Source organism: Pipistrellus hanaki (genome assembly GCF_964339955.1).
Source record: "Pipistrellus hanaki genome assembly, chromosome: 9".
NCBI classification, from domain to species: Eukaryota; Metazoa; Chordata; class Mammalia; order Chiroptera; family Vespertilionidae; genus Pipistrellus; species Pipistrellus hanaki.
In genome coordinates, this window is record NC_140511.1 from 66,373,158 (window position 1) to 66,398,341 (window position 25,184).

General features: G+C 50.6%; 1 protein-coding gene across 43 annotated transcripts in view; it reads right to left on the reverse strand.

Annotated features, from left to right (window-relative positions):
* Positions 1-453: 453 nt before the first annotated feature.
* MADD (MAP kinase activating death domain) overlaps positions 454-25,184 on the reverse strand; it is a 39,458-nt gene continuing 14,727 nt past the window's right edge. For 3 of the 43 annotated variants that reach the window (XM_084894740.1, XM_084894751.1, XM_084894762.1), the window contains exons 15-34: positions 24,944-25,045; positions 23,609-23,668; positions 23,149-23,251; positions 22,638-22,824; positions 22,370-22,520; positions 21,847-22,053; positions 20,121-20,174; positions 19,100-19,200; positions 18,245-18,328; positions 17,817-17,975; positions 15,331-15,439; positions 14,985-15,047; positions 14,645-14,765; positions 14,440-14,545; positions 12,957-13,067; positions 10,908-11,015; positions 6,199-6,363; positions 5,904-5,976; positions 5,664-5,770; positions 1,939-3,637 (exon numbers count right to left, since the gene is read on the reverse strand). In XM_084894740.1, coding sequence (XP_084750866.1) covers positions 3,377-3,637; positions 5,664-5,770; positions 5,904-5,976; positions 6,199-6,363; positions 10,908-11,015; positions 12,957-13,067; positions 14,440-14,545; positions 14,645-14,765; positions 14,985-15,047; positions 15,331-15,439; positions 17,817-17,975; positions 18,245-18,328; positions 19,100-19,200; positions 20,121-20,174; positions 21,847-22,053; positions 22,370-22,520; positions 22,638-22,824; positions 23,149-23,251; positions 23,609-23,668; positions 24,944-25,045 — 2,432 coding nt within the window. In that variant the 3' untranslated portion in view covers positions 1,939-3,376. Of the gene's footprint in view, positions 1,487-1,775; positions 1,823-1,938; positions 3,638-5,663; positions 5,771-5,903; positions 5,977-6,198; positions 6,364-10,907; positions 11,016-12,956; positions 13,068-14,439; positions 14,546-14,644; positions 14,766-14,984; positions 15,048-15,330; positions 15,440-17,816; positions 17,976-18,244; positions 18,329-19,099; positions 19,201-20,120; positions 20,175-21,846; positions 22,054-22,369; positions 22,521-22,637; positions 22,825-23,148; positions 23,252-23,608; positions 23,669-24,943; positions 25,046-25,184 lie in introns of those variants that run through there. The other 40 variants (XM_084894780.1, XM_084894779.1, XM_084894750.1 and 37 more) reach the window with 40 other exon arrangements.

The following is a 25,184-nucleotide window of genomic DNA, read 5'->3' on the forward strand; positions in this document are numbered from 1 at the left end:
CCACCCAACCTAGGACACTCCTGGCCCCGATCCCAGTGTTAGTGTGCAGCCCCAGGTCCTGGCTGAGGCACAGCACTGGGGATCACACCGGTAAGGAACGCTGAGAGCTGGGACTCCGGGGCGGGTTTTCCTTCTTCACGGCCAAGTTCGTCTCTGCTCAGGTGTCAGCCAGTTTGGCTGCCCCCTCTAGTGGCCAATTGAGAGCACAGCAGCCCTCTGTGGGCCCTAAGGGGACACAGGGGAGGCCGCTCTCCCACTGCGGCTGGGAGCCCCGGGCGTGGGGAGGAGCCCTGCAGGGCCCGCAGGCGGGAGGCTGGGCTTCAGCGCCACAGCTCAGACGGGCACGATCTCGTCTCCCCGCTCCCTGCAGACCAGAGGAGCCTTTGTAGAGTCCAGGTCCGCCTTCCTCAGGCCCAGGTGAGAGGAAGCATCATTTAGTGCCAGGAGCCCAGGGAGAGTTAGGACATTTATTTCACATTCACACGTCTGTACATTTTCTATAAATAATGTGGAGCTGAAATAAATATGTACAGTCATCTCCTGCCCACTCCCAGGCCCTCCCCCTTCTGGCACCCAGTGCCAGGAGACGCTGCCCGCAGACACGGTGTGTATACCCAACTTGGCCCCTGCCCACCCCTTCGGGTTCCTGGGAGTCTCCTGGCCCCAAGCAGCCTGCTCGCCTCTAAGGCCAGGCAGACCTTGGGGAGAGCTGCTCCGCTGAGAGGTGGAGGCCATGGTGACAGCAGCAAGACAGGGCCCCGGGCGGGCGGGCGGGCGGGTGGTAGCTGCCAGCTTAGGAAATGCGCCAGGAAGCGGGGAGGTGCCAGTCACTCTGCTGCCCCGGGACTCTCCCTCCCCTCGCCGCCCACCCCTCAGGAAGCCTCAAGCTCCCCTCACTCCCCAGAGGGGCTGTTCCGGGCGCCCGGCTGTGCTGGGTCACAGAGGACAACAGCCAGAGTCCTGCACTGGGAGGTCACAATGCCTAGCGCACGAAGCCACAACACCAATGTCTCAAGGACATGCAGGTGTGGATTCACACTGGCCTGTGCCAAAGAGTTCTTAGAAGCCACTGGCCCGACAGACACCACACACACACACACACACACACACACGCACACACACGCACACACGCACTGGAGCCCTGAGGGAACAGCAGGCTGGTCTGGGAGTGAAGAGGGAGAAGGTGGAAGAGACTAGCTCAGCCCTGTGATGAACACACTAAGACACACCAACAGAGACACATAACTGGGAACCAACTAAGCCACGGCGAGGGGCTTGCAGAGCGCGCGCGCCATCCGCGTCGGCCTTAGCAGCATCGTGCGCTTGGGAACGGCAAGAGGCAAGGGGCGTCCCCGGGGCTGGGGCGGCCTTCGCCCCTCCATCAGCTGGAGACGGGCCGGGGCGGGGTTCTGAGGTCTTCCTCACTGCTACGGACCGCAGCCACATACGAGAAGAGACACAACACAGAGTAGCAGATCTCGTGGGCCTAGGCGGGGAGAAAACCAGGCGGGTCAGCACCACGGAGTGCTCACATCCTCACGCGTGGAGACCGGCCTCGCGGGGAAGGCGGGCCCCGGCCCCGGCCGGTGGGAGAGGGCACCGGCGTGCGTCCTCCCGGGGCTGCGGACCCACGTCGGCCTCGGCGGGATCTCTGGCGTCTGGACCAAACTCGCCTCTCCGGTCACTCCTATCCCCCCTCTCCCCGGGCTCGCAGAGCCCCCTTTCTGTCCGGAGCCCTGTGCAGACTGGCCGGTCAGGGTGGACGGCACACTCACCATGGGTGTCTTGTACTTGTGGCTCACCACTTCTTTAATTTCAGGAACTAAAACCGGACGGGCGAGAAACAAAACAGAAAGTTCAAAACTAAGAGCGGTGCCGAGCTCCCCCAGGCGGCGGCGCCCGGCACAGGGCCCTTCCCTCTGGCCACTCATAGGGCTGGCTGCAGCTCGGGCCGCGGCAGCACCTGCCCAGCCCCCGCAGGAGGAGAGGACACGTCCCCGGACGCTGCCCGGAGGTCTGCGTGGCTCCTTGCCGGTGGCCGTGACTCTCCCCACTTCTCTGGCAGCCCCGGCGTGGCAGCGGGCTAACCTCTCTCCAGCCCGGTCCCTGTGCTGTCCGGGGCCCCTGAGAAGCACAGGAGGGTGAGGTGCCCCCAGTCGGGTGGGAGGAGAGAGCTGCAGCCCTGTCACCAGCCCGAAACTTGGGTCCCGTAACGCACGGTCCCCTGAACTCCCAGCCCCGACACCGAGCGTCCTGCGGCCGGGTGGATACGTGGCGTGACACTAAACCCACCAGACGCATACGCTTCCTGTCCTGAGAGGCAGGAGAGGCCGGGCCCGCCTGTGTGAGGGAGAGCGTCAGAGGGCTCTGGAGCAGACACACCGAGCAGGAGAGGCAGGCGAGCGCAGCACCCGGGAGGGAGGTGACGGGGAGCGTCAGGCAAGGTACGCACAGGTCCACAGCCCCCAAGGCCAGCCTCAGAGTCGCCCTGCCCCAGCCATGCAGGGGTCCTGCGTGGCCAGGGGAAGGAGTGAGGCACAGGCTCAGCCATCATCGTGGCCCCTGAGGTTGGGAGAAGCCGGCATGATGTCCCCTGGGGACCAGAAAGGCAGGATGAGAGTTGGCCACACCTCCTGACCCTGGGAGGCGAACTCAGGGGCCCGGGGCTACCAGGGGATACACTCATCAAGGTGGAGCAAGAAGCACAGGTCCTCTCCTGAGCCGGAAGTTTCCCCCCAAATCTCTCTCTGGCAGGAGAGAGGGCGTGCACAGGAGAGAACCTCAGAACCAGTGGCCAGCGCGGGTGGAGGGAGGCTGGGAAGGAAGGGGGAGAAGACGGACTGGGATGTGAGCAGCTGCCTCCATTGACGGGAGCCCGCCCCACCCACCGCAGGGCCCGGGGTGGAGCCTGGGGGGAGGCAGCAGAGCCGGGCCACTTTACCTGCTGGAGAACGAAGGTTTTCATAGCAGCGATGAGGGGCACAAAAGAATGAAGCACAAACACAGCAGGAACTCAAAGCCCCAGGGTGAGAACCCCTGCACTACAGGTCCACTCGGTTCGGGGGAGGCTGGCTCCTGGCTTCCAGCTCCAGCTGCCCCGTCTGCCTCTGGGGTCCACTAGGCTACTCTGCCCCCTAGAGTGAGTCCACCTGGGTCGCCACTCGCCCCTCCTCCAGCACAGGGGCTGGGCAGACGCCGGAGAGGCCCTGGGTGCGTGGATGGCGCCCTGGGCTACTAGGAGGCTCGCAGCAGGCGGCGTGGCCTAGCAGGCGTGGGGCCGGCCTGACCGCTCTGCCCCAGAACTTCCTGACCACTGGCTGGCCAACCGAGGGGACCTGGTGCCATTCACTGAGCCCCTGCAGTGCCACCCCAAGGGCTAACCCAGTGCTCTCTGGGACCCACTCCCTAGCTGCCACTGTCGCTTTTCCTTCTCCCCTGCTGTCAGCTCGGGGCTCTCCTCTTCCCTATCTCGCCTGCCCTCCAGCCTCTCTGCAGAGTCTCTCTGAGCTCCGAGGTTTGAGTTACTGCCATGTGAGTCCAGGCCTAAGAGCAAAAGAGTGTAATTACCAAATTCCTCCAGGACAAAGACGCCTCGGACTGTATTGCACTTTTTAATGTGATTCAGCTCTATGAAAACCTGAAAGAGAGGGAGGGGGGGGTGAGGCCCAGAGGCTCCCCGCCCACAAGACCCTCTCACCGCTACAGCCCCACCCCACACAGAAAGCCTAGTTCCCAAAGGGAGGACAGAGGAACACACACACATACACACACGTACACACAAATACACACCACACACACACACACACACACACACACACACACACAACTCAAAAGCGCTAAGAAGCGAAGATAGCAGAAAGGGCATGTACCTTCCGCTCCTGGCCGGAGGAGAAAGCATGGGAGAGAAATGAAGGCGTTAGTTTTAATGGTCAAACCCAACCCGAAGGCCCCTCGGCTGGCTTGGGCTGCCCGCCCGGACCCTGTGTCCAGGGCAGCGTTTGTGGGACACTGTGCCCCAGGGGTCCCCCCCACTTAGCCCATCAGCTCTCTACCCTTCCATGCATCCTCCTCCGGCGCAGAGGGCTGGCACGGGCGCAAAGCTCCCCTCAGACTGTCCTCGGGGTGAGGCGCTGCTATCTTCCTTGAGACAGGATCCAGGCCCTCCCAAGAAGCACAACGTGATGAGAATAACAGCTACCGCTCATGTGAGCTCTGCGAACCCTTCCATCTATGAGGCGCAGCACAGAGCCCACCCTCACACTACAGAGGAGGACCTGGGGTCACAGTTTCCTTTCCCGTGAACAACGAAGATGGGCTCCGGATCCGTGTCAGTACTGACTCTTTGCCACTTGTTACCCCAACTGTGTCACTCCGCCGGAGGGTCCCAGGCTTCCTCAACCCCACGGAGGGCTCTGTGGACCCTTGGCCCTTATCTCACTGTCAGTCAGGGTCTCATTTCCCCTCTCTGTAGGATCTCTCTCCTCTGGGGCTAAGCCTGAAACTCCAGACCAGCTCAGACGTGCTTTGTAACAGTTAGCCGTTAGGTCCGTCCGAAGAGGCCATATACCGAGGGCATCTGGGTGCTGAGATCCTGTCTTCAGAAGGTGAGGCATCGGTGGAGGCCACAGCACTAAAATGTGGTTAAGAAGCCTGCTCCCCAGCAAGTGTTGGCACCTTTGGGGTCCAGACAAGCACTTAGGCACCACTGACAGTATTACTGTTGCCACTAATTGATATTCTAAGGAGAATACACTGTCTTCGCACCAGAGCTGCCCGGCTGGAGTCCTGAAGGAGGACTAGCGTGGCAAGTGGAGGAGAAGGCACAGGCTCCAGATGCCCACCTCCCCGGCATCTGCTGCCTGGCCAGGGCTGTGGCTCCCACAGGCGGGACCTGGCTCGGAGCCTCAGGAGAGGAACGGGGCAGGGGGCGGGGAGGCACTTGGTGAAGAGTCAGAACTGGGAACGGACCCGGGATGATTTGCTGGCCTCGGAAAGGAATTAGCTTAAGGGGTGTCCATGGAGAGAAAAGGTAACGCCGTGTTAAGGACCAGGAGAAAGAAGCAAGTCAGCTCCTGCTGTGGAATCACAGAGAGGGAGAGACGGATCCTGGGGTGTCCCGTCAAAGGAAGGGGTGGGCCTGTGAGGCAGAGGCAGAGGCAGAGCGGGCGCTTGGAGGGAGGAAAAGAGTAGGAAGAAGAATCAGCAGGAGAAAAGGCAAACACACACTCCAGGAGGATAGAGACAAGCTACTCACACGCTCTCACACACAAACTACGCACACCGGACACACGAGCGAGATCAGCTGGTCTAGACTCTCAAAGCGAAACCACTGAGCAGAAGCGTACCCTGGGCGCAGGGAAGGCAGACGCTGCGAAGGGCCAGTGAGACGCTCCCACTCACACTGCGCTGTCTCGTGAGTCTGACGACGAGGCGCCCTCTCTTCCCGGATCTCCCCCAGCACCGCCCTGCCGCACCTCCACGGGCCCGTCAGCGTCTCGTGCCCTCCTCTCTGCTCTGTCCCCGGCCCAGCTCCTCCAGCTCTCCCACTAGCCCCAGAGGCCCTCTCTCACGCTCACTGGGAAAGCCCTGGGGACCCTGACACTGATCCTACTGCAGGTGGAACAAAGGGGGCCAGGAAGCCTTGGGCTGCCACTGGCACCTACCTGGTTGTGCATGAACTTGAGATTGATCCCTTCTAGGGTGACCTGCAGCAAGCCACCCTCACCAGTCTTCATGTCCTGCACGGGGAACTCGCCACCTAGTTCGGGCCCTGCAGTGGGGGAGCAGGTGATCAGCTCGCTGGGAGGCAGGGAGTCCACAGCCTGCCTCCCTTCCAGGCCTCGGACACGAGCGAAGGCCGAGGGACATGCCCGGGGCACGTGCTCAGGGAGCTCTCTCCTTACCAGGTTTGATGCTCTGCTGCCGGGCGGCGGCACGCTCCATGCTGTCCTTCACACAGTAGTACAGCTCCCGACACTGCGGCACGGGGAGAGAGCTGTGTCACTCAAGCCTTCCAGGGCTGCTGAGGGCCTGGGCCGCTGCCCAGACCTCAGGACAGCTTCGCGGATCCCACACGACAGCCAGGGGCAAAATGCAGGCTCCGGACGTGGATTTTGTAATTTTAACTCTGACGCATACAAGAAACTCAATCCTTTGCCCTCAGTGCCCACGCCCAGCCCGCGCAGAGTCCATGGGTACCTTCTTGGTGTAGAACTTGTTGAGCTGGGTCTCCGAGCCGTTTCTGCGCCACAAGCACAGCACCTTGGTCTTGGGGCAGTAGGTCATGTTGATGAGCTTCTCGTACCACCAGCGCTCGTACACCGTCCCGATGTTACTGCGCAGCACCACGCAGTCATCGCACACCTGGGGGGCGCAGAGAGCGGGTCAGCCGTTCCAGGCCCGGCGGGCCCTCCCGTCCCAGGCCACACGACGCTGTTGGGACAACTGGTCCTGGGGGCATCCCCAGGGTCAGGGTCTCTGACTTATGCTCATCGTCTTCCTCAGATGGAGACACAAACCCTGAACTGCTGGACACTTTGTACACTGGAAGGTTTATTGAAAGAAAAGGAATCTGTAAGCAGGAAGGACGCTCACTTTTCTTTTTAAAAATATGTGTTTTTGCTGAGACCGGTTTGGCTCAGTGGATAGAGCGTCGGCTTGGGGACTGAAGGGTCCCGGGTTCGATTCCGGTCAAGGGCATGTACCTTGGTTGCGGGCATATCCCCAGTAGGGGGTGTGCAAGAGGCAGCTGATCGATGACTCTCTCTCCTCGATGTTTCTAACTCTCTATCTCTCTCCCTTCCTCTCTGTACAAAATCAATAAAATATATATTTTTTAAAAATGTGGTTTTGTTTTTTTTTTAATTTCAGAGTGGAAGGGTTATATATATATATATATATATATATATATATATATATATAGGGAGAGAGAGAGAGAGAGAGAGAGAGAGAGAAACATCAATGGTGAGAGAATCATTGATCAGCTGCCTCTTGCACCCCCAACTGGGATCGAGCCTGCAACCGTGACCTCCTGGTTCATAGGTCAACACTCAACCACTGAGTTATGCCAGCCAGGCTCACTTTTCATTTCCATCAATGTTCATTACCTCTTACATGTTCTGGATTTAAAGTACTCAGAGGACAGCTCATGCCTCCACCTTACAACCTCAGGGTCACCTCTGGTGATAAGCACAAAGGCAAGGGGATCATGGCAGGCTTAATCAAGGAGAAAAAATAGAACCAACACATTTCTAATTTTGGCTTGGCCCTAGTTGTGCATAAATCTTAAAAAAAAATACTTTTTATTATTATTTTTTATTTTTAGAGAGAGAGGAAGGAAGAGGGAAAGAGAGAAACATTGATGTGAGAGTGAAACATTAATTGGCCACCTCCTGCATGTCCCCTACTGGGGATCAAGCGCATAACCCAGGAATGTGCCCTGACCCGTAATCGAACTGGCAACCTTTGGGGTTGACATTCAATCAACTGAGCCACATTGGCCAGGCCTCTGCATGAGTCTAAAAAAATTTAATTACACAAGTGACACATGGACAATACTTATTGAAAATTTTTTTTTATATATATACAGGATGATAAAAATTAAAAAGCAAAGTCTTCCTTCACATCCTCTTCCTGCTCAACAGTCTTCCTTGGGTGAAGGTGTTATGGGAGACATCACAGCACAGTGGTTGAGAGCAGAGCTAAGCGCAGACTGCTGGGTTAGGTTCCAGCTGTCCTCTTAGGCAGCTATATCACCTTCAGCAAATCAATCTGCATTTACTTTTCCTCCCATGTGAGACGAGGAAAGTAATAACTTCATGGAGTTATTGTGAAGATTAAATAAGTTAATGTGCATAGAACAAAGCCAGTCACATAGAAAGTACCCTAGTGTTAGCTGCTGTAACAACAATGATACAAGCAATATAATAATCATGACCATGTGGATGATACAAGCAATATAATAATTATGACCATGTGGATGGCTTTCAAATCTTTCTTTGAATGAGATCTGTCTTACTGAGTTCCTGACCTCCTTCTATCTGGATGTCTCACGGGGGGCACCTCAAATTCATCTCCCATCTCAACTCAAAATCTCCACCTGGGCAGATTCTCCTTCTAAGTCCCTTGTGTGAGTAATGGCATCACCACCCACTCAGTGCCCAAGCCACATGTGCAGGAGTCATGCAAGGCTCCTTCCTTCCCCTCTCTCTGCATCACTGAGTCCCGTTCCACTCAACCTCAAATGCCCCTGGAACACTCCTCCACTCCCCACTCCAACCATGAACCCCTACTCCTCAGGTCTAAGTGCAAAGGTCATTTCTGAGGGGTCCTCCAGGACTCCTAGGCCCTCTGCTATGCCTTCCCTGCCTTGAACATCTCTCACAATGCTCACTGTACTTTACGACACTGCTTATTTAGTTATCTGACGTCCGAAAGGGTTTGTCAACGCTGCAAGGGCAGCAGAAACCATGTCTTCCTTATTCACTGCTGAAAGCCCAAGTCCAGCAGAGTGCCTACCCTATAATATGTACTCCATAAACACGAGGTGAATAAATAAGGAGCACACAAGAGTACCAGATTTAACTGATTACCTAAGCGTTTACTGGGGTCCTAAAAGCCTGATGAAGAAAAGATCCAAAGTAGCTGAGTTAAGAGTCAGAAATCTGGGTTCTACCCCAGTCTAACTCTGTTATTTTTTTTCCATGTGGAAAACGGAAAATACTATTCCACTCTCCATAATCCTTGAAGAACATCTTATAAAAGAGAGGAGCAAGTATTTAGGAGAACACCTCATTTCTAGCCTGGGGAAATGATGGTAACAATAGGTCATACTCGCCTATGCTGCTGGTGTAGGTGTCAACTGGCATAGTTTTAGGAATAGCAATTTGGCAGAATCTATCAAAATTTTAAATGTATATAACCTTGATTCAGAAATTTCACACTAAGAATTGATCTTAGCCGAAACTGGTTTGGCTCAGTGGATAGAGTATCGGCTTGCGGACTGAAGGGTCCCAGGTTCGATTCGGGTCAAGGGCATGTACCTGGGTTGCTGGCGCCATCCCTGGTGGGGGGGTGTGCAGGAGGCAGCTGATCGATGATTCTCTCTCATCGATGTTTCTAACTCTCTATCCCTCTCTCTTCCTCTCTGTAAAAAATCAATAAAAAATATTTTTTTAAAAAAAGAATTGATCTTATAGGAATTATCTTTTTTTTAACTTTTTTTTTCTTTTAGAATAGTTTTATTTTTAACGAGAAAGGAAGAGAAAAGAGAGAAACATCTATGTGAGAGCATAACATCGGTTGGCTGCCTCCCACATGCCCCTTATCGGGGACCAAGCCCACAACCCAGGCATGTGCCCTGACCAGGAATTGAACCAATTGGGATGATGTCCAATCAACTGAGCCACTGACCAGGGCTAGCCTATAGAAATTCTCATGTGAGTGAACAGTGATGCATGTTCAAGGATAGTCAATGAAGCATTGTTTAAAAAAAATAGGTGGAGCCCTGGCTGGTGTGGCTCAGTTGGTTGGAGCATCATCCAGTACATTAAAAAGGTTCTGGGAATTCTTTTTTTTTTTTTTTTTAAATATATTTTATTGATTTTACACAGAGAGGAATTGAGAGAGACAGAGAGTTAGAAACATCGATGAGAGAGAAACATCAACCAGCTGCCTCCTGCACACCCCCACTGGGGATGTGCCCGCAACCAAGGTACATGCCCCTGACTGGAATCGAACCCGGGACCCTTCAGTCCGCAGGCCGATGCTCTATCCACTGAGCCAAACCGGTCCCGGCGGATCTGGGAATTCTTAAGTAAACCTACACATGTATGAAATGAAGTAGGCACAGCATCATTCATAGTAGGTTATTAGCAACAGCAAAAATCTGGAAGAAAACCAAGGATACATATACACCAACTAGTTAAATAAACTATGGTACAGCCACACAGTGAAATACTATGCAGCTATGAAAAGAATAAAAAAGTTCTTTAAAAAAAAAACCCTGATGTTGAAGGTCTCCAGGATATGTTTAATGAAAAAAGGTATAGATCAGGGGATAGATACAATATGCTATGAAAGGAGGAAAATAAGAATTTATGTTCATATTTTATTGTGTTTATGTAAAAAAAAAAAACTGGAAGACACAAAGGGAACCAATAAAAGTGGTTCCTTATAAGAGGAAGGGGGAGGTGGACGCAGATAAGAATGAGAGCAAGGCTTCCCAATGCATGTAGCATTTTATATAGTTCTGACTTATGGATAATGTGACTACATCCTATCTAATAAAAAGGGAATATGCTAACTGACTGCCCCACATTCAAACATGGCGGCGCCCACAGCCAATAAGAAGGGAATATGCTAACTGCTGCCCCACCCTCAAAGATGGCAGCGCCACGGTCACTGGGGCAGCAGGTGCGCGGCCCCTCCGTGTGCCTGCCTCCAGAGTTCCCCAGTCTTATCAGCCCCAGCCGCCCAGGGCCAGCCCAAGGTACAGGAAAGCCATGGATGGCAGCTTCCCAGCCACCCAGGGCCACCTGAGGCGCAGGTAACCAGGGCTGGCCGAGGCTTGCGCTGCTGGCAGTGGCGGCAGCAGAGGTGTGATATGGGCATTGCCTTCCCCTGATTGCTGGGTCGCCTCCCACCCCTGAGGGCTTCTGGACTATGAGAGGGGGCAGGCCAGGCTGAGGACCCGAGCCTCTAGTCTATTATATAAACATAAATATATGTAAAAGAAATGATGGGGAATAACTATTATATTATTTGCATAAGAGCCTGACAATTTAATGCTAAATGGATCATAAAGGTGAATGAGATAAATGATAAAATATCCTGGCATCAGTCAGTTCTGGGAGGTCCTTGTGATGTTCAAATGTTCCTTTGAGTCTCTAGCATGAGCCAGCACCTACCTCCATAAAAAAGATATCTCCATTTGTGTCTGTCCCTGCATGTACCACAAATGTCTGCTTCTTCATGTGCCGGCTTCCACTGGATCGGACAGAGAGATCACGGCCATTCTGAGGAAAGAGAGATCTTTTAGGGACATCCATACATCCCTCTCACAGAGTGCCAAGAATTCCCCATTCAGCAATTAAATCCGTATCAGCTTTCTTAGCAGCATGCTATCCGCTGGCCATTGGCACAAATTTTTTGGTCTCAGCACTCCTATCCCCCTTAAAAATCACTGACAACCCCAAAAGCTTATGAATAATAAATTGAAGCATCCTATATAATAAAAACCTAATATGCTAAGTGTCTGGTCTCTGTCCATTCAACCAATCAAAACGTAATATGCTAATGATATGCTAAGGATGCTCAACCCCTTGCTATGACGTGCAATGACCACCAGGGGGCAGAAGCTCCAACTGGTAGATGAGCTTGCTGCTGGGGTCTGGCCAATCTAGACAGAGGAATCTGGACTGAGTAAGATGGGATGGACACACCCTGGAACCCTCCTGCGGTTCCTCCCCTGCTTGCCAACCTCCTGTGTCCCTCCCTGGTCCTGATCAATCATGCACAGTGGGGTCCCTCAGCCTGGCCTATGCCCTCTCACAATCTGTGACCCCTCTGGGGATGTCAGAGAGCTGGTTTTGGCCTGATCCCATAGGCCAGGCTAAGGGACCACACTAGTGCATGAATTCGTGCACTGGGCCTCAAGTAGTAATATAAATAACATATTTTTGTTAAAACAACTATATTTTCCAAAATAAAAATTAGAAGAATGGCACTGCTTTAATTTTTTTGCAAATCTCTTTAAAGTTTGGTTTAATAAAAAAAAATAGCTGGATCCTCATATATGCTTCTGCATTCAATCTGTTATGATACATTGCTTAGGTGAAGATATACTAGTACAGAGAAAACCTGGCTCAGATATATATTTGGAAAGGGGAAGAATATTTTAATAGCCTTTCCAGATAAATATGCACTTCTTCTTCGATACTGTACCAAAACTCGAGAAGTAGCAATTTCTAAAAAGTTGGTTGCAATGTTGAATTGAAAACACATCAGTGAACATTCTGTACTTAGTTAAAATCCATTTTTCTGCCTCACATTTTGAGTTGCTCTTTTACCTATACTTGAGTTTGTAACATCACACATTAGTCATTTGTAAAATACTGGTTCATCAAGTTATGCAGTTCTGCTGAATGTTGACATTATTTCATAATATCAAATACCCACACTTAATAATATCACCATCAATCACATTAGAAAAGTGTTTAAATATCAGGAAGCTTCACATTTATGTGACAGACCCAACACTGAATAACCATAGTTTGTTAGTCATTCTTCCGAGTAAAATGATATCCCATGAACAATGCTGCCAGTTCACTTGGTAGTTCAGATGGTCACAACTGCTTTTCCTTGAAACAATCATATTTTGCTTTAGAGTAGAAATACTTTATGCAAATTTCTCATTTTGTCACATAGAACATTACAAAGATATATAATCAAGGATCAGGTGCAATAAAATTAATTTTAACTGCTTTTATCAAGGACATCCTTTTGTTTTAACTGAGAAAGCAATGCATGGAAGTGAGGGCTACAGTGGCCACTAACATGGTTTGGTGCCACTGCCTTCATTGTGTTAAGGCACCAGTGGTTTTACCCACCATCAGTGCAAATGCCAACCAGTAAAAAAGGCAAACAACATTTTAGTATTCTTATGAAAATAGTTTTCACCACATGGACCCTCAGCGGTCCACAGACCATATGTTAAATGGCTGCACTAGCCATTTAGTACAGAGAATCCTATCACAGAACAGAAAGGCTAAGGCCTCACGTAGAGTAATTCTGTTTTCAAAACTGGGGACTTGGAAAATATGCACGCCTAGAAATGGCCAGCAGGAAGCCTCTGCATTAGGCCACCAGGCCGCGCTTAGGAGGCTGACTAATGCCATATGTTAAATTGCTGCACTAGCCATGGAAAGGAGCCTAAGGAACAGCCCAGATATGCTTACCAGGTTGGCCAGCTGATCAAGTAATTCATTGATTTGCTGGCTGTACACAAGCCCAATATGGGACTTTCCCATCAGGCGCCTCACCTTCTTCCGGATGTCATTCTTCTGTACCTGGAAAGCCAGGAGAGGATCTTACTAAGGGATCTGCTCTGCTCTCAGCGTAGGGAGAGGGAATGCACAGGTAAATTTCCTGTTGCCTGGGAGAAGTGTATCTCTAACAGACCATATCACTGAGTAGGAGAGAAAACATTCCACTGTGTGTCCTGCCAGGAAACCCTGGTTCTGCCTCTCGGTGGCTTCTGTAAAGAAGTGGCTTTCAGAGCAGTTCTGGTTTAAGTGACTGGGGCTTAAGGGGACACTTCTTCCCTATCCCCAGCCAATACTGTAACATTCCTCCCTGATGGGGCCCTAAAAGCCCCCTGGGGGTCCTTAGAGTAAAATTCACAAACAGTGACTTAGAGGAGCAACATTGTGTACTCACTCACAGCCAAGACACCTTAGGGTCAGCACCCTTTCCCAATCAGAGGTAACTGGAACCCTTCCAGTTCGACAGAGTAGAGTGAGACTTATAACAGAAAATGAAACAAACCAAGAGGGCCTGCCTGGAGGGCGTTCTCTATATTTGATCAGCCAATCTCAGAGAGGCTGGGAGAACAGGAGGAGGAGAAACCCAGGGGCTCATTGTCAAAACAACTCTCTCCTACTCACTAAGCCCCTAGTCCTTCTATTCGGTAATATACTTTCCCCACAGCTATAAACACCAAGTACAACCATGTCAAACTAGAACCTACCACTACTTTTTAAATAAGTAACCCTTTTTATATCTATGGATATAATTCTATGATAAAGGGCTAGTTTAAAAGTGAATCCTGAAAATACTTAAACTTTTTAGAACCTACTACTTAAAAAAAATTTTTTTTTTAAATTTACTGTATTCTGTGGGAAACTCCACTGGAATCCTAAAACTACTTAGCAAAGGAACCCCATTTAAAAGTCAAAGTAGCCAAAACTGGTTTGGCTCAGTGGTAGAGCATCGGTCTGCAGACTGAAGGGTCCCAGGTTCAATTCCGGTCAAGGGCATGTACATTGGTTGCGGGCACATCCCCGGTGGGGGGTGTGCAGGAGGCGGCTGGTCGATGTTTCTCTCTCATTGACGTTTCTAGCTCTCTATCCCTCTCTCCTCCTCTCTGTAAAAAATCAATAAAATATATTTTTTTAAAAATTAAATAAATAAAAAATAAAAGTCAAAGTAAATGAACAGGTTGGAACCATCAATCACCTTTGCAATCTTTCTTAGCACAACAGCCTGCCAGCTTCAGATAAATGAAGCACGTGTGAGCTGCTGAGAGGCCTCAGACTTTCTATCAGAAAGAGAGCCCTAGTAAGATGTCTGTCAGCTCCCCAACTGCCCCAGAATTTATTACATGATGGGCATGAGCCTTGCCCTTCAGCAGCAGCTAGGTAGAAGCCAAATCGACACTACCTTCATCAGCAGCATATAGGAGATCAGGTTGTGCAAAAGCGTGGCCAGCAAACGATCTTCATCGTCCTCGAGGCGCTTCCGGTCATGCTCTCCCAGTGACAGGTACCTGAGCAGGAGACCAGGGACAAGTCAGCTCTCAGGTGGGAGACCACAGAACTAACCACGAAAAGGCTGGATTTCCCCAAGGATTTCCTAAGCCTCATACCTGTCTATCATCTCCTGGGGACCCTGGTCCATACCCATCCCTTCTCTCTCCAACATCACAGCATCTAAGAACGCATCTTCCCAGAACTGCATTTGGTCCCATAACGTAGAACGCTCTTTGCCTGTGTAGGATAGAGGTTTTTAGGGGCTTATACAACATATAAAGGATTTAGTTGGCAACCAAAATAGAGTAAACTCCAATAAAGGGGAGTCATTACAAATTCCAAAGCAAAGGAAACCTGAGCCTTTCCACCCCAGATCTAGAGCCCAGCTGCCTCCAAGTGAGGCCCAATCCCCCAAAGCAGGAGGGATGAACACAGCACACAAAGAAAGGTGGTTACTCATAGAAAAGGTCTCCATAGCAGCATCCTCTAACTGGTCCCACATCGATCCTTTGTCCCTTCCTGCCAGTTTGCAAGCAGGAAGGACCATGGTAGCAAGAAAGGAAAGAAAGGAAGACAGAAACACAGAGGCTATGGATTAATACCAAAATCCAGTCTCTTCTAGAAAGTCTCACCCACCGCTTCTTCCAGACCCAGTCAGTCACCTGCTTCAGATGTAAAAATGCCCGCTAACATTAGCACCGAGGTCAGCAAAGAGCCAAGCAGCTACTTGTTCAGTGCCACCCTCTCCCCCGGCTGAATCCAGCTTTTTCCAGTGCCAGCGACCTCCCGGTCTGTTTCTCACCTATGAGTCCCTCGTAGAGATAGACTCGCTGGCTTACATCTTCGTAAGAGCGAACCGGGCTGCCTGGCAGCTTCTCCCTTACGCTCGGCTTCAAGCTGTGGGCTTTACCCTGCAGAGAAGAGTAACAGGTCAGCCCCCTGAGGTACTAATGAATAAGGGCAAAGGAGACTAAGCAGCTCATTAAAAGGCTCACACACACCAATCACCATCATCGACAACATATTCTCCAATAGCCCTCCTTTTGCTACTCTGGATTGGACCAGAAGTTGATCATATCATCCTGCTTTCTGCTACTGCCCCCTACACATGCAATCAAGTTTTCACTCGGACTTATCTTTGCTCTTAAGTCTCTATAAGACCCTGCTCTAAAAACAGAACCAAAACCATGCGGATTCTCTACAGCAGCATGATGCTGCAGGAAGAACACTGGGTTTGAAGTCAGCCTGAGCAAGCTGACTTCACAGCTCTGCCTCTTACTGGCTGTGTGACCTTTGGCATGAAATTTAGCTTCTCTGAGTCTCATTTTCCACCTGAAAAAGGGAGGTTATAATACTTACTTCATGGAACTATTATAGGAATTAAATCAGAAAACACATAGAAAGCACTTAACAGTGCCTGGCCCATGGTTGCTATTGGATAAATGTTCATTGCAGAAATATCTGCCCCTTAGATATACCACTCACTTTTATCTGCCACTTCTGCTATATTAGACTTTCTTTTTTTTTTTTTTTTATTGATTTTTCACAGAGAGGAAGAGAGAGGGATAGAGAGTTAGAAACATCGACGAGAGAGAATCATCGATCAGCTGCCTCTTGCACAGCCCCTACTGGGGATGTGCCCGCAACCAAGGTACATGCCCTTGCCCGGGACCTTTCAGTCCGCAGGCCGACGCTCTATCCACTGAGCCAAACCGGTCCTGGCGTGCTATATTAGACTTTCTATTCATTCAAAAAAGATTTTCAACTGGGTAAGAGGTAGGTTTCGTGCCCATTTCACAAAGCATATAACAGCAGAAGCAGAAATGCAACTGATAAGTTATCAGGTAGATCTAATTAGTTGTCTAAATGCCAGCCTCCTGGTTCACAGAGCAATTCTTTGTTCAATGGACCACACTAACTCACAGTAATTTATTTCCTGCTAAGATGGCCATTTTTGAGCCAAGAATTTTAGGTAACTGCTCTCAGCTATTCAACTGTATGAAGGATCCTTGCCAACCAGCACAGAACAAGAAGAATTTGTCCCAGGAAGGTACCAGCTGAACGGCTTCTTGCAAGACTGCCACTCCACAGCACCTAGCTTAGCCTCCAGAACGGAGGCACACTAGACAGACTTAAAATACTCTTCTTAGCATGCTCTGGTTAGACTCAGGGAGAGTTAAGGTCCATTAACCTGAATGGCTCTGCTGACTCTAGGTCCTGTTCCTTACGTTCACTCCAGGATGTGACTTGCTCTATTAGAAACACTTATACAGGAGCCATGGGGGTGGAACAATCGTTTCCATTCTCCTCACAGACCAAAGATAAGGCCCTATGAGCTCTTGTAGAGAAAGTGGCAAGTGTATCAGAATGGCTAACATTCGCTGCCTGAAGTAGCAGGTACATACTGAAAAGCAGTGTATGTTGCCTGGCTAGTGTGGCTCAGTGGTGGAGTGTCGACCCATGCACAAGGAGGTCACTGGTTTGATTCCTGGTCAGGGCACATGCCCAGACTGTGGGCTTACTCCCCAGCAGGGGGTGGGCAGGAGGCAACTGATTCATCGATCATTGATGTTTCTATCTCTCTCTAAAATAAATAAAAACATATTAAAAAAAGAAAGAAATGTGTCTAAAGATAAGGACTAAAATAATTTAATTCCAACTGATAATGGCTTATTGTGTAATTAGGGTAAGTTCTTCTTTTCCTAAGGCTTTCCCCCCTGACCTGTCAGGAGAGGTTAGGCAGAGAATACAATGAATTACAAATTTCTTGAGTGAACATCATGCCTTATTTATCTGTTTTTTGTTTTTGTTTTTCAGTACAGAATTTGGCATTGAGTAAATCACTTAATAGATGTTACTAATGAAAAAAAAACTTCAAATAACTGTTAGGAATACACGAAAAGAAATGATATTTTAAGGTGCTATGTAAACAGAGCAGTGACCAGAATAAAACAAGGCTCGTCCGTGAAATAGGCAGACTGACGCTAGATGAGAGCTGTAACAGACATTGCCACAAAGGTATCACTTTGCTATTTTAAGCAAAGGGTTTATTGCTACACAGGACTCCAGGCCCTTATCTAACTCATCCATGATTCAGGAGAGGGTTCTAAAAGCGTCGAATGACTGTTAAAGCCTTCAGAAACCTTTTCTTTAAAGCCAAATATATGAGACTATCTGTTCCTTACTTCCTCTTTTACTTCTGATTGCCTCCTAACTTTTCGTTCTTTTCTACAACTCCCCTACCCCCCACTTAAAAACAGTCTCCTTTTGTTAGTCAGCAAAGCTTACAAAGATGGCGCTGGTGGCAGAGTTGGTCTCAATTTCACTATCGGACAAAGTGGCCCGAGAGCTTGTCAAACGGGCGCTTCCCTCGCCACCCGGTCCATCGCCTGCATTGCTGCTCAGGTCACTGTCCGCTCCGAGGGTCTCTCCAGAACTATTGCTCACCTGGGAAGGAGACAAGGTAGTGAGGGATATTCCCCAGGGGAGGGTCCCAGAAATGCCACACTGAGAGCTCTCTGCTGCCATCAAAGGTGAGCCAGCGCCTCTGCGAGTACCTTCGTGAGGAGCCCTAGGTGAAACCTCCGGGTCTGCTCTCCGGGTGCAGACCTGTGGCAGGTATGCATCTCCACCGGGAGAACCAAGCTGAACCAACTAATGCAGCCTCCACAGGAGCCCACCCCGCCCACTCAGATGCCAGTGTGGTGTTCCCCTACCACGGTGCTAACTTCAGAATCCTGACTGGAGCTTCGGATCATGACAGCTGGGCTCACACCGACGACAGAGTCTGGGTCCGTCCTCTGAAATAAGACACAGGCCTCAGACACATGAGGGGAGGTGTCCAACCTACTCTGTTTCCCTAAGAAATACTGTATCTTCTTCCTTCTCCCCATTCCCACCCTTCTAGTATCCATTTTTAAAAAATATAAAATATATATGACTTACATAATAAGAACAATAATAAACACTAAAGTAGTACATGCTCACTACAGAAAAATACATGAAAGAATAAGGAAACAAAAATAAGCCATGAACTGACCGGTTACATTAATCACTGTCAAATCTTTAGTATATTTCTTTTCAGTCTTTTCTATATACATTTTAAAAGTAAAGTGGGAATCATACTGTATATACCTTTGTCAGCATTTTCTGTGTCACTAAATTTTTAAAGTACAGTTAACGGAGCTCTGGCTGGGTAGTTCGGTTGGTTGGAGTGTTGTCCCATGCACCAAAGGGTTGTGGGTTTGATCCCTGGTCAGGGTGCGTATGTGTATGGAAGGCCACTGATTGATGTCTCTCTCTCTTTCTCTCTCTCTCTCTCTCTTTCTCTCTCTCTCTCTCTTTCTCTCTCTCTCTCTCTCTCTCGTCAATAAATATATCCTTGGGTGATAATTAAAATATGTTTAATGGATACTAATATTATATTACGTGGATATGTTATACTTATGCTATCATTCCCCTATTATTGACTATGTTGTTTCAAAGTTTCTTGTCTTTTGTTTTGCTTTAACTTAAAGAGGTATTTTGAGATAGCACATGAAACACTCATCGTTATCAATAAGGTCACAAACCTGGGAACCAGATGTTAGGCTCACACCACTGTCTGCGCTCATCTGGGACTTTTTCTCCTCTGTCTCACCAAGGTCAAAGGCAGGTTTGAGTACTTCAGGCCCTGAGTGGGGGAAGACTTCTGTTACTCATACACAAAGGCTAGGGGCAGGCTGGGAAGGGAGTGGGACAGCAGCACGGCCTGGACCCCATCACCTTTCCAGGGACTGCCCGCTCGGGCCCCACTGACAGAAGAGTCTCCAGATGCCTTACGGCCCGACTAGGAAAAAACGAGACTTGGTCTCAAGGGGTTCTGCAGCCATCTTCTCAACCTGAGGCCATTCTGCGCACATCACCCCAGAACAGAAAAGCTCCACAAACAAACGTCTAAACCACGCTCCCCTGCACCCAGGCAGGGCTTCACCGGGGCCTGCAGGTCACTCAGCGCTTTCCAAACCAACGTGGCCAAAGGGGTGAGAGAAGGATGGGCCCAATGAGATCAAGGAACACCAGCTGTTCCCATGGACACTGCTCACCCCCACCCTGCAACTCCCACATTTCAGATAAAATCCGCTCCCCTCTCCCCACCCACCCACAATGATATGGCAGAAGGACAGAATGACAGAAAGCAAGAAAGCGTGCCTAGGCAAGCCACCAGAGAGTTGGGAAGCTACAGACTCACATGGAGGGACAGCAACCATCTCTGCCAACTGCGCCCACAGGCCTTCTAACAGGTGAGGGAGATATCAGCCAATGAGGGGCACTGGAATAGACTAGCGTTCTCCCCACCGACGACTCGGAAGCAATAGAGAACCATGTTCGAAGGGGCTTTGCTCAGTAGACGCCTCAATTACAGCCTGAGTGCTGCGGGGAGGGGCGGGGGATGCACCCTACGAGCCACATACCTGAGTCACACGCCACCTGCCTGTTGTCCTTCCAAATACCCCCCTAGAGCAAATTTGGGGTGGGGGCCTGCCCCAACTGGGCCTGGGGAGTTGGCAGGTATGGGAGACTTGGGAACGGGAAGGGGCGTTTGTTCCTTACTCTGTTTTTCCATAGCTTTTTGCTTTTTCACTTCCTGGTGCTTGTTCCACAATTCTACCCAAGATGCAATGTAAACAGGAGAGAAAGACAGACAGAGTCAGAGGCTGGTCAGACAGACGAAATGGAAACCCACCCACCCAAGTTGGTTCAGTCTCAGGCATTACAAACCAAGAGATCTTTATTTGTGGGGATTCTGGATGAACTGAAAGGAGGGAGGGAATATTTAAGACACCAGAAATCGACTCCAAATGTCTAACCCCAACCTCAACGTGGCAGTAAAGAGCCTGCAGAGCGTTAGAGCTGGGAGGGCCCTTTCCCTTCGTTTTGGCCAGAGGAAACTGACCCGAAAGAGGCTGAGCAGTCCCTCCAGATCATGTGATTTAGGATGAGGTCAAACTTCCACCACACCACACTCTCTCTGCCACATGAGCTGGGCAAAGGCAAATTTTAAAGATTTCAGATGAGACAGATGATCACCTCGAGCAGCCAAAGGGTTTTCAGAAGCAGGAACACCAATCTGCTTGACTCACTGGACTGGACAGAGGTCACTCCTGCAAGCAGTAGGCATCTCTCCTTGTTGCTACCATAAAACCCAACTCACCCTCAGAATCAGTGCCTGTCCTGATAAGAGAGCCATTCTTAGCCAGATATCTGGGAATCAAGGAGCGGTAACAGAGGCTATTAAATGTCAAGCATAGCATCTTAGCAGGGGTAAAGAAGAGAGAGGAGTGATCAGAGCGATTCTTTTCTTGGAAGAACGTTAAGAGTCCACTGAGTCCAGTCCCCTCGTTTCCCAATGAGGAGACAGAGACCCTGAGAGGGAGAGTGATTTACCCAAAGTCACATTCCTGGTGGAGGGCAGGTCATTACTTTTCCTGAAACATCACTGCAGGCAGGAGAAAGGGCTGATTGCCTTTAAGACAATACTTTGCTGGGTAGAGAAGTGTAACACCCTAAAAAGGAAACTGGTTCCTCATGAGCATTTATGAAAGTCTAAGGCAACTGCTAATGGTTGTGGCAAAGAGGCATCCGTGAGAAGCACACTGCCCAGGGACCTAGAGCCGGAAAAAGAACCTAGAACCTACATGACTCAAGGTCGAGGAGGGAGGTGAGTCAAACCGAGGTGACACCCAGAGAGCTCCCTAGGCTCTGCCTCGGTGGGAACTGAGAAACTCGGAATGTAAACAAGTTCCAGCAAGGAAAAGCTTAAAGAAAAGCTGACTCAGAAACCTATACCCTGAGCTCCAGAACCCATGAAAATGGAGTTGCTGGACACATACCAGAGGAGCCAATTTGAAGGCAGTGTAATGGTTGGATGGGGGAAAACTGGTTTTAGAGACCCAGATGATCATAATCCTACAGCCTCAAGGTGCATCTATAAAGTTCCTTACAGCTTCGGGCAGCTCACGTGGCCTCTTCACCATGTGAAGAAATCCAGAAGCAAAGAGACGCAGGGGCCAGGGCACAGCCCAGACTCCCTGCAGGAGGCCGCGGGCCCCTAAGAAAACCTCCCTTGTGAAGATGTGGGTGGGGGTGGCTGCAAATGAAGCATAAGGGACAGAGAAGTATAAAGAAGTAACATTAGAAATGGACACAGATCTATCTCTCTTTCTCTAAAAAGCAAAGCATGGGAAAGAGAAAGGCAGGATTCTGGATGAATTGAAAGGAGGGAGGGATATTTAAGACACCAGAACCCCTCCAATACACCAAACACAGCGATACGTACCAACAGATGCGACAAAGTTCTCTTCCTTTAAACTTCTGGTATCTAGCTCCTTAGGGCCCTTTCCTGTAGCACTTGGTGCCCGAGGCCCCAGCTGGGGAACTCTTAGCTGAGCCGTGGCCTTTGGGTCTCCCCGACCAGCAGGGCTAGGATCCTTGCCAACTGGTGTATTCACACTCTCTGTGGGACTTCTCTTACGCTTGTCTGGTTCTGAGGAAAAGATTGAATATAGGAAGAGGTCAAAAGACAAAGTGAGTGTCAACCAGGGTAGGAAGGTGTCGGGGGTGGGGAGAAGCAGGAATACAGGAAGATGTGGAATGGATGAAGTGCAAGGAAAGAAAAACAGCATCTTATTTTTCATGACAGGAAGACACCCACTGCATATACACTGCCCTAGAAAATAAAATCCCAAAGCCTTTGGGAAACAGCTTGGCTCTGGGAAATGTGCCAGGGGACGAGCTTCTTTTCCTCGGAGACAAGTGGAAGCGCGGCGGCCGGCACGCTGCCCCGCAGGCGCGGTCCCTACCTTTGCTGTAGTAGTGGGTCTGGGCGATCTCCAGAAGCCCAAAGATGCTGGCCATGCCGCCCAGCCCTGCGTGGGCATAGGAATGCTCCAGGCTGAGCACCGTGCACTTGAGCAGGTCTAGCATTCCCTTGTACACCTTTCGACTGATCTCCTGCAACAATAATTCAGGGGCTAAGATTATTATTGGCAAAATTGATTATTGGCAAAATTGATCATTGGTGTCCACATCCCTCTTCCCAGGTGATTCCAACTCCCAGCCGACACTGACCACGTCGGGGATGAGATCTTGCCGGGCGTCGTCCTCGGACTGCACCGTGCGGTTCAGCTTGCTCAGGACAAAGACCCGCAGCTGCTCGCTCTCCAGCAGCCGTCGCACCTTCTTCATGTTGAGCCAGCCGACGCCCTGGCCATCCAGCACGCTGTGCACCACCTCCTTCAGGAACTGCTGGTTCTCACTGTGGGGTCCACACACCACTTCTGTGGTCATTAGCTCCTTTGCAGAGCATCCCCCCTTACCCAAGCCAAGCATCCAGATGTCCATGTCCACTGCATCCCCCACCTCCCAGGCAGCCTGCTCTGTCCACCACCACTGCCTCACTCTCTTCAGCACCATGAACCGTTGCTGTTGCATGGGGGATTGAGTCAGAATGGGAAGTGCTGGCAATAATCTCGTCTACCCAGCTGAGAGTTTCTCTCCCGCTCTGGAGGATCCTTAAAAGTTTGGTACAGGAATCGCTACCTCTACCCAAGGATCTTAAAGCTGCTCTGCCATTCGGTACCTAGAATTGCTGGATCGGCCCTGGGGTGACGGGGGCTCTCGCCTCACGGTTGGGCTGTGTTTGATGACAGACGACTTCTGGTCCACCAAGGCCCTCCTGTTTCCTGCAGCCGGGGAGGTGGAATGACAGACATCACTAGTGTAGTCCAGGAGCCAGTGTCGGCACAGCCCTGGCAGCCATGGTCCACACCAACTCCTCAGGAGGGCTGGGTGAGGATGGCACCAGGGCGCCACACAGGGGCAGAAACCAGCCATGGCAATGTGGAGGAGGTGGGGATGGAAACTCGGGCCACTCCGCATGCACCAGCAGCACACCCAGGGGCAAGCATGGGCATCACGGGGGACAGGGCAGGCAGGTCATCGTGTGATCTGCTTGCTCCGTGAGGAGGATGGCCTCAGGCAGGCACAGGAGATGCTAGGAAAAAAAAAACGATCATGCACAGCTCACGGGCAAGACCCACCTTCACCACTCCCGGGGCCGGCTTCAGTAACAATCTCCATTAGAGTATTTAGCCCAAATACTGGGACACAAAATACACAATTAGTAGGTGCGCCACGATACCACAACCCCGTAACCCTCAATGGAGCTGTTAAGTCAGATAAACTGAGCATTCTCCCAAAGCTTGGTGCACAGAACCTGGGTTCTCAGGCACCTCAGAGCTAGAAGCCAAGTGACCAGGAGACAACCAAGCTCTAGGCAAGACCACCCGTAAGACGATGGCCACTCAAAGCCAGAGGCAAGGAGCCTTTGGGTACCAAACAGGCACATGCCGGTTGTCATGAAACATCTGGCACAGGGTCTGGAGGGCCTGCGGGCCTGCAGAGGGCAGAGACCCCCCCTGCAGATGCTGTCATGGGAAGTGGGGTGGAGGAGTGAGGATGGGAGTGGCAAGTGCAGCAAATGAAGTGAAGCACCGCATGCAATGAAAGCGTCTCCACTGTCCTCTTCAGCTGCAGTGGAGGAAACACCTTTCCTTCCCTCGCCTGCCGAGCACGGCCGAGTCCGCTCAGGAGTTCCCTACTCCACCAGCGCTCAGGTCCTTTTGCCCATCTAGCCTATGTCTCCATCCCTCGCCCAAAGAACACTCCTCAGCTTTCTGACAGTTTTAATCACTTGGAAGAGAGGTCAGTTAAAAAAAAAAAAAGACACGGAGCTGCTTCTCACTGTGCTTTCCGCTATGATTGAAGATCAGCGCAATAACCAGAGGAAACACACCAAAGTCAGAGTAAATTTCGAAAGGCCCTCACCCTGTCAGAGATCCCTAATGAAAACCAAACGAGGTCTCAACCGCCCCTAGAAGCCAGCCAATACCACCTGGTCCACGAACTGGCCCTGAGTTGATGTGAAGCCAAAGTAAGAGGCTTTTTTACTCTATAAACCTTGCCAGGCTCAAAACATAAAATAACTGCTCAGTGCCAGGGTCTCCACAACAAGCCCCTGCCAGGGATGGCGTTCATCCTGAGTTCACACAGTAGGAACCTGGCAGGTAACTGGTGGCCCTGGATGATGCCCAAGGTAATGATGGATCTCTGACAATGTTCCCCCGGAAGCAGCAGCTGGCCCACAGTTGCCATTATCTTCAAGGTTATAACAGGGCCTTCTCTTTAGCTACAAAGTCAGTTCCCAGTCGAAAACCAGCAAGAGCCCACGATGTGCAGTGAAAAGCCGTGAGAAGCGACATGAGAGGCAACAACCAGATCAGGTGACTCATCACGCACGGGGCGCCTGACGAGCACTCACGGGCTGGGACGGTTCTCGGAGCACCCTGGCTTGGCAAAAGGAGGGATGCAGTTACCTTTCAGACTGGGGAAGGGCGTGGTCTTCTCCCGGGCACCTTTGGTGGGCAGCGCAAGGTTCGAAAGACTGAAGCTTGTACTGTGGTTCCGATAGAGGCTGCCTATCAAGGTGTGGCAGAGTGAGAGCGATGCATTAGGGGGTAAAGAATCAAAGCTTCATACTCTGAGGACTAGTTTATCATCTCCACCTTCCTCCTTTCCCAACAGCCCCGTGACTCTGCTCTGAATTAGAAAGGACCC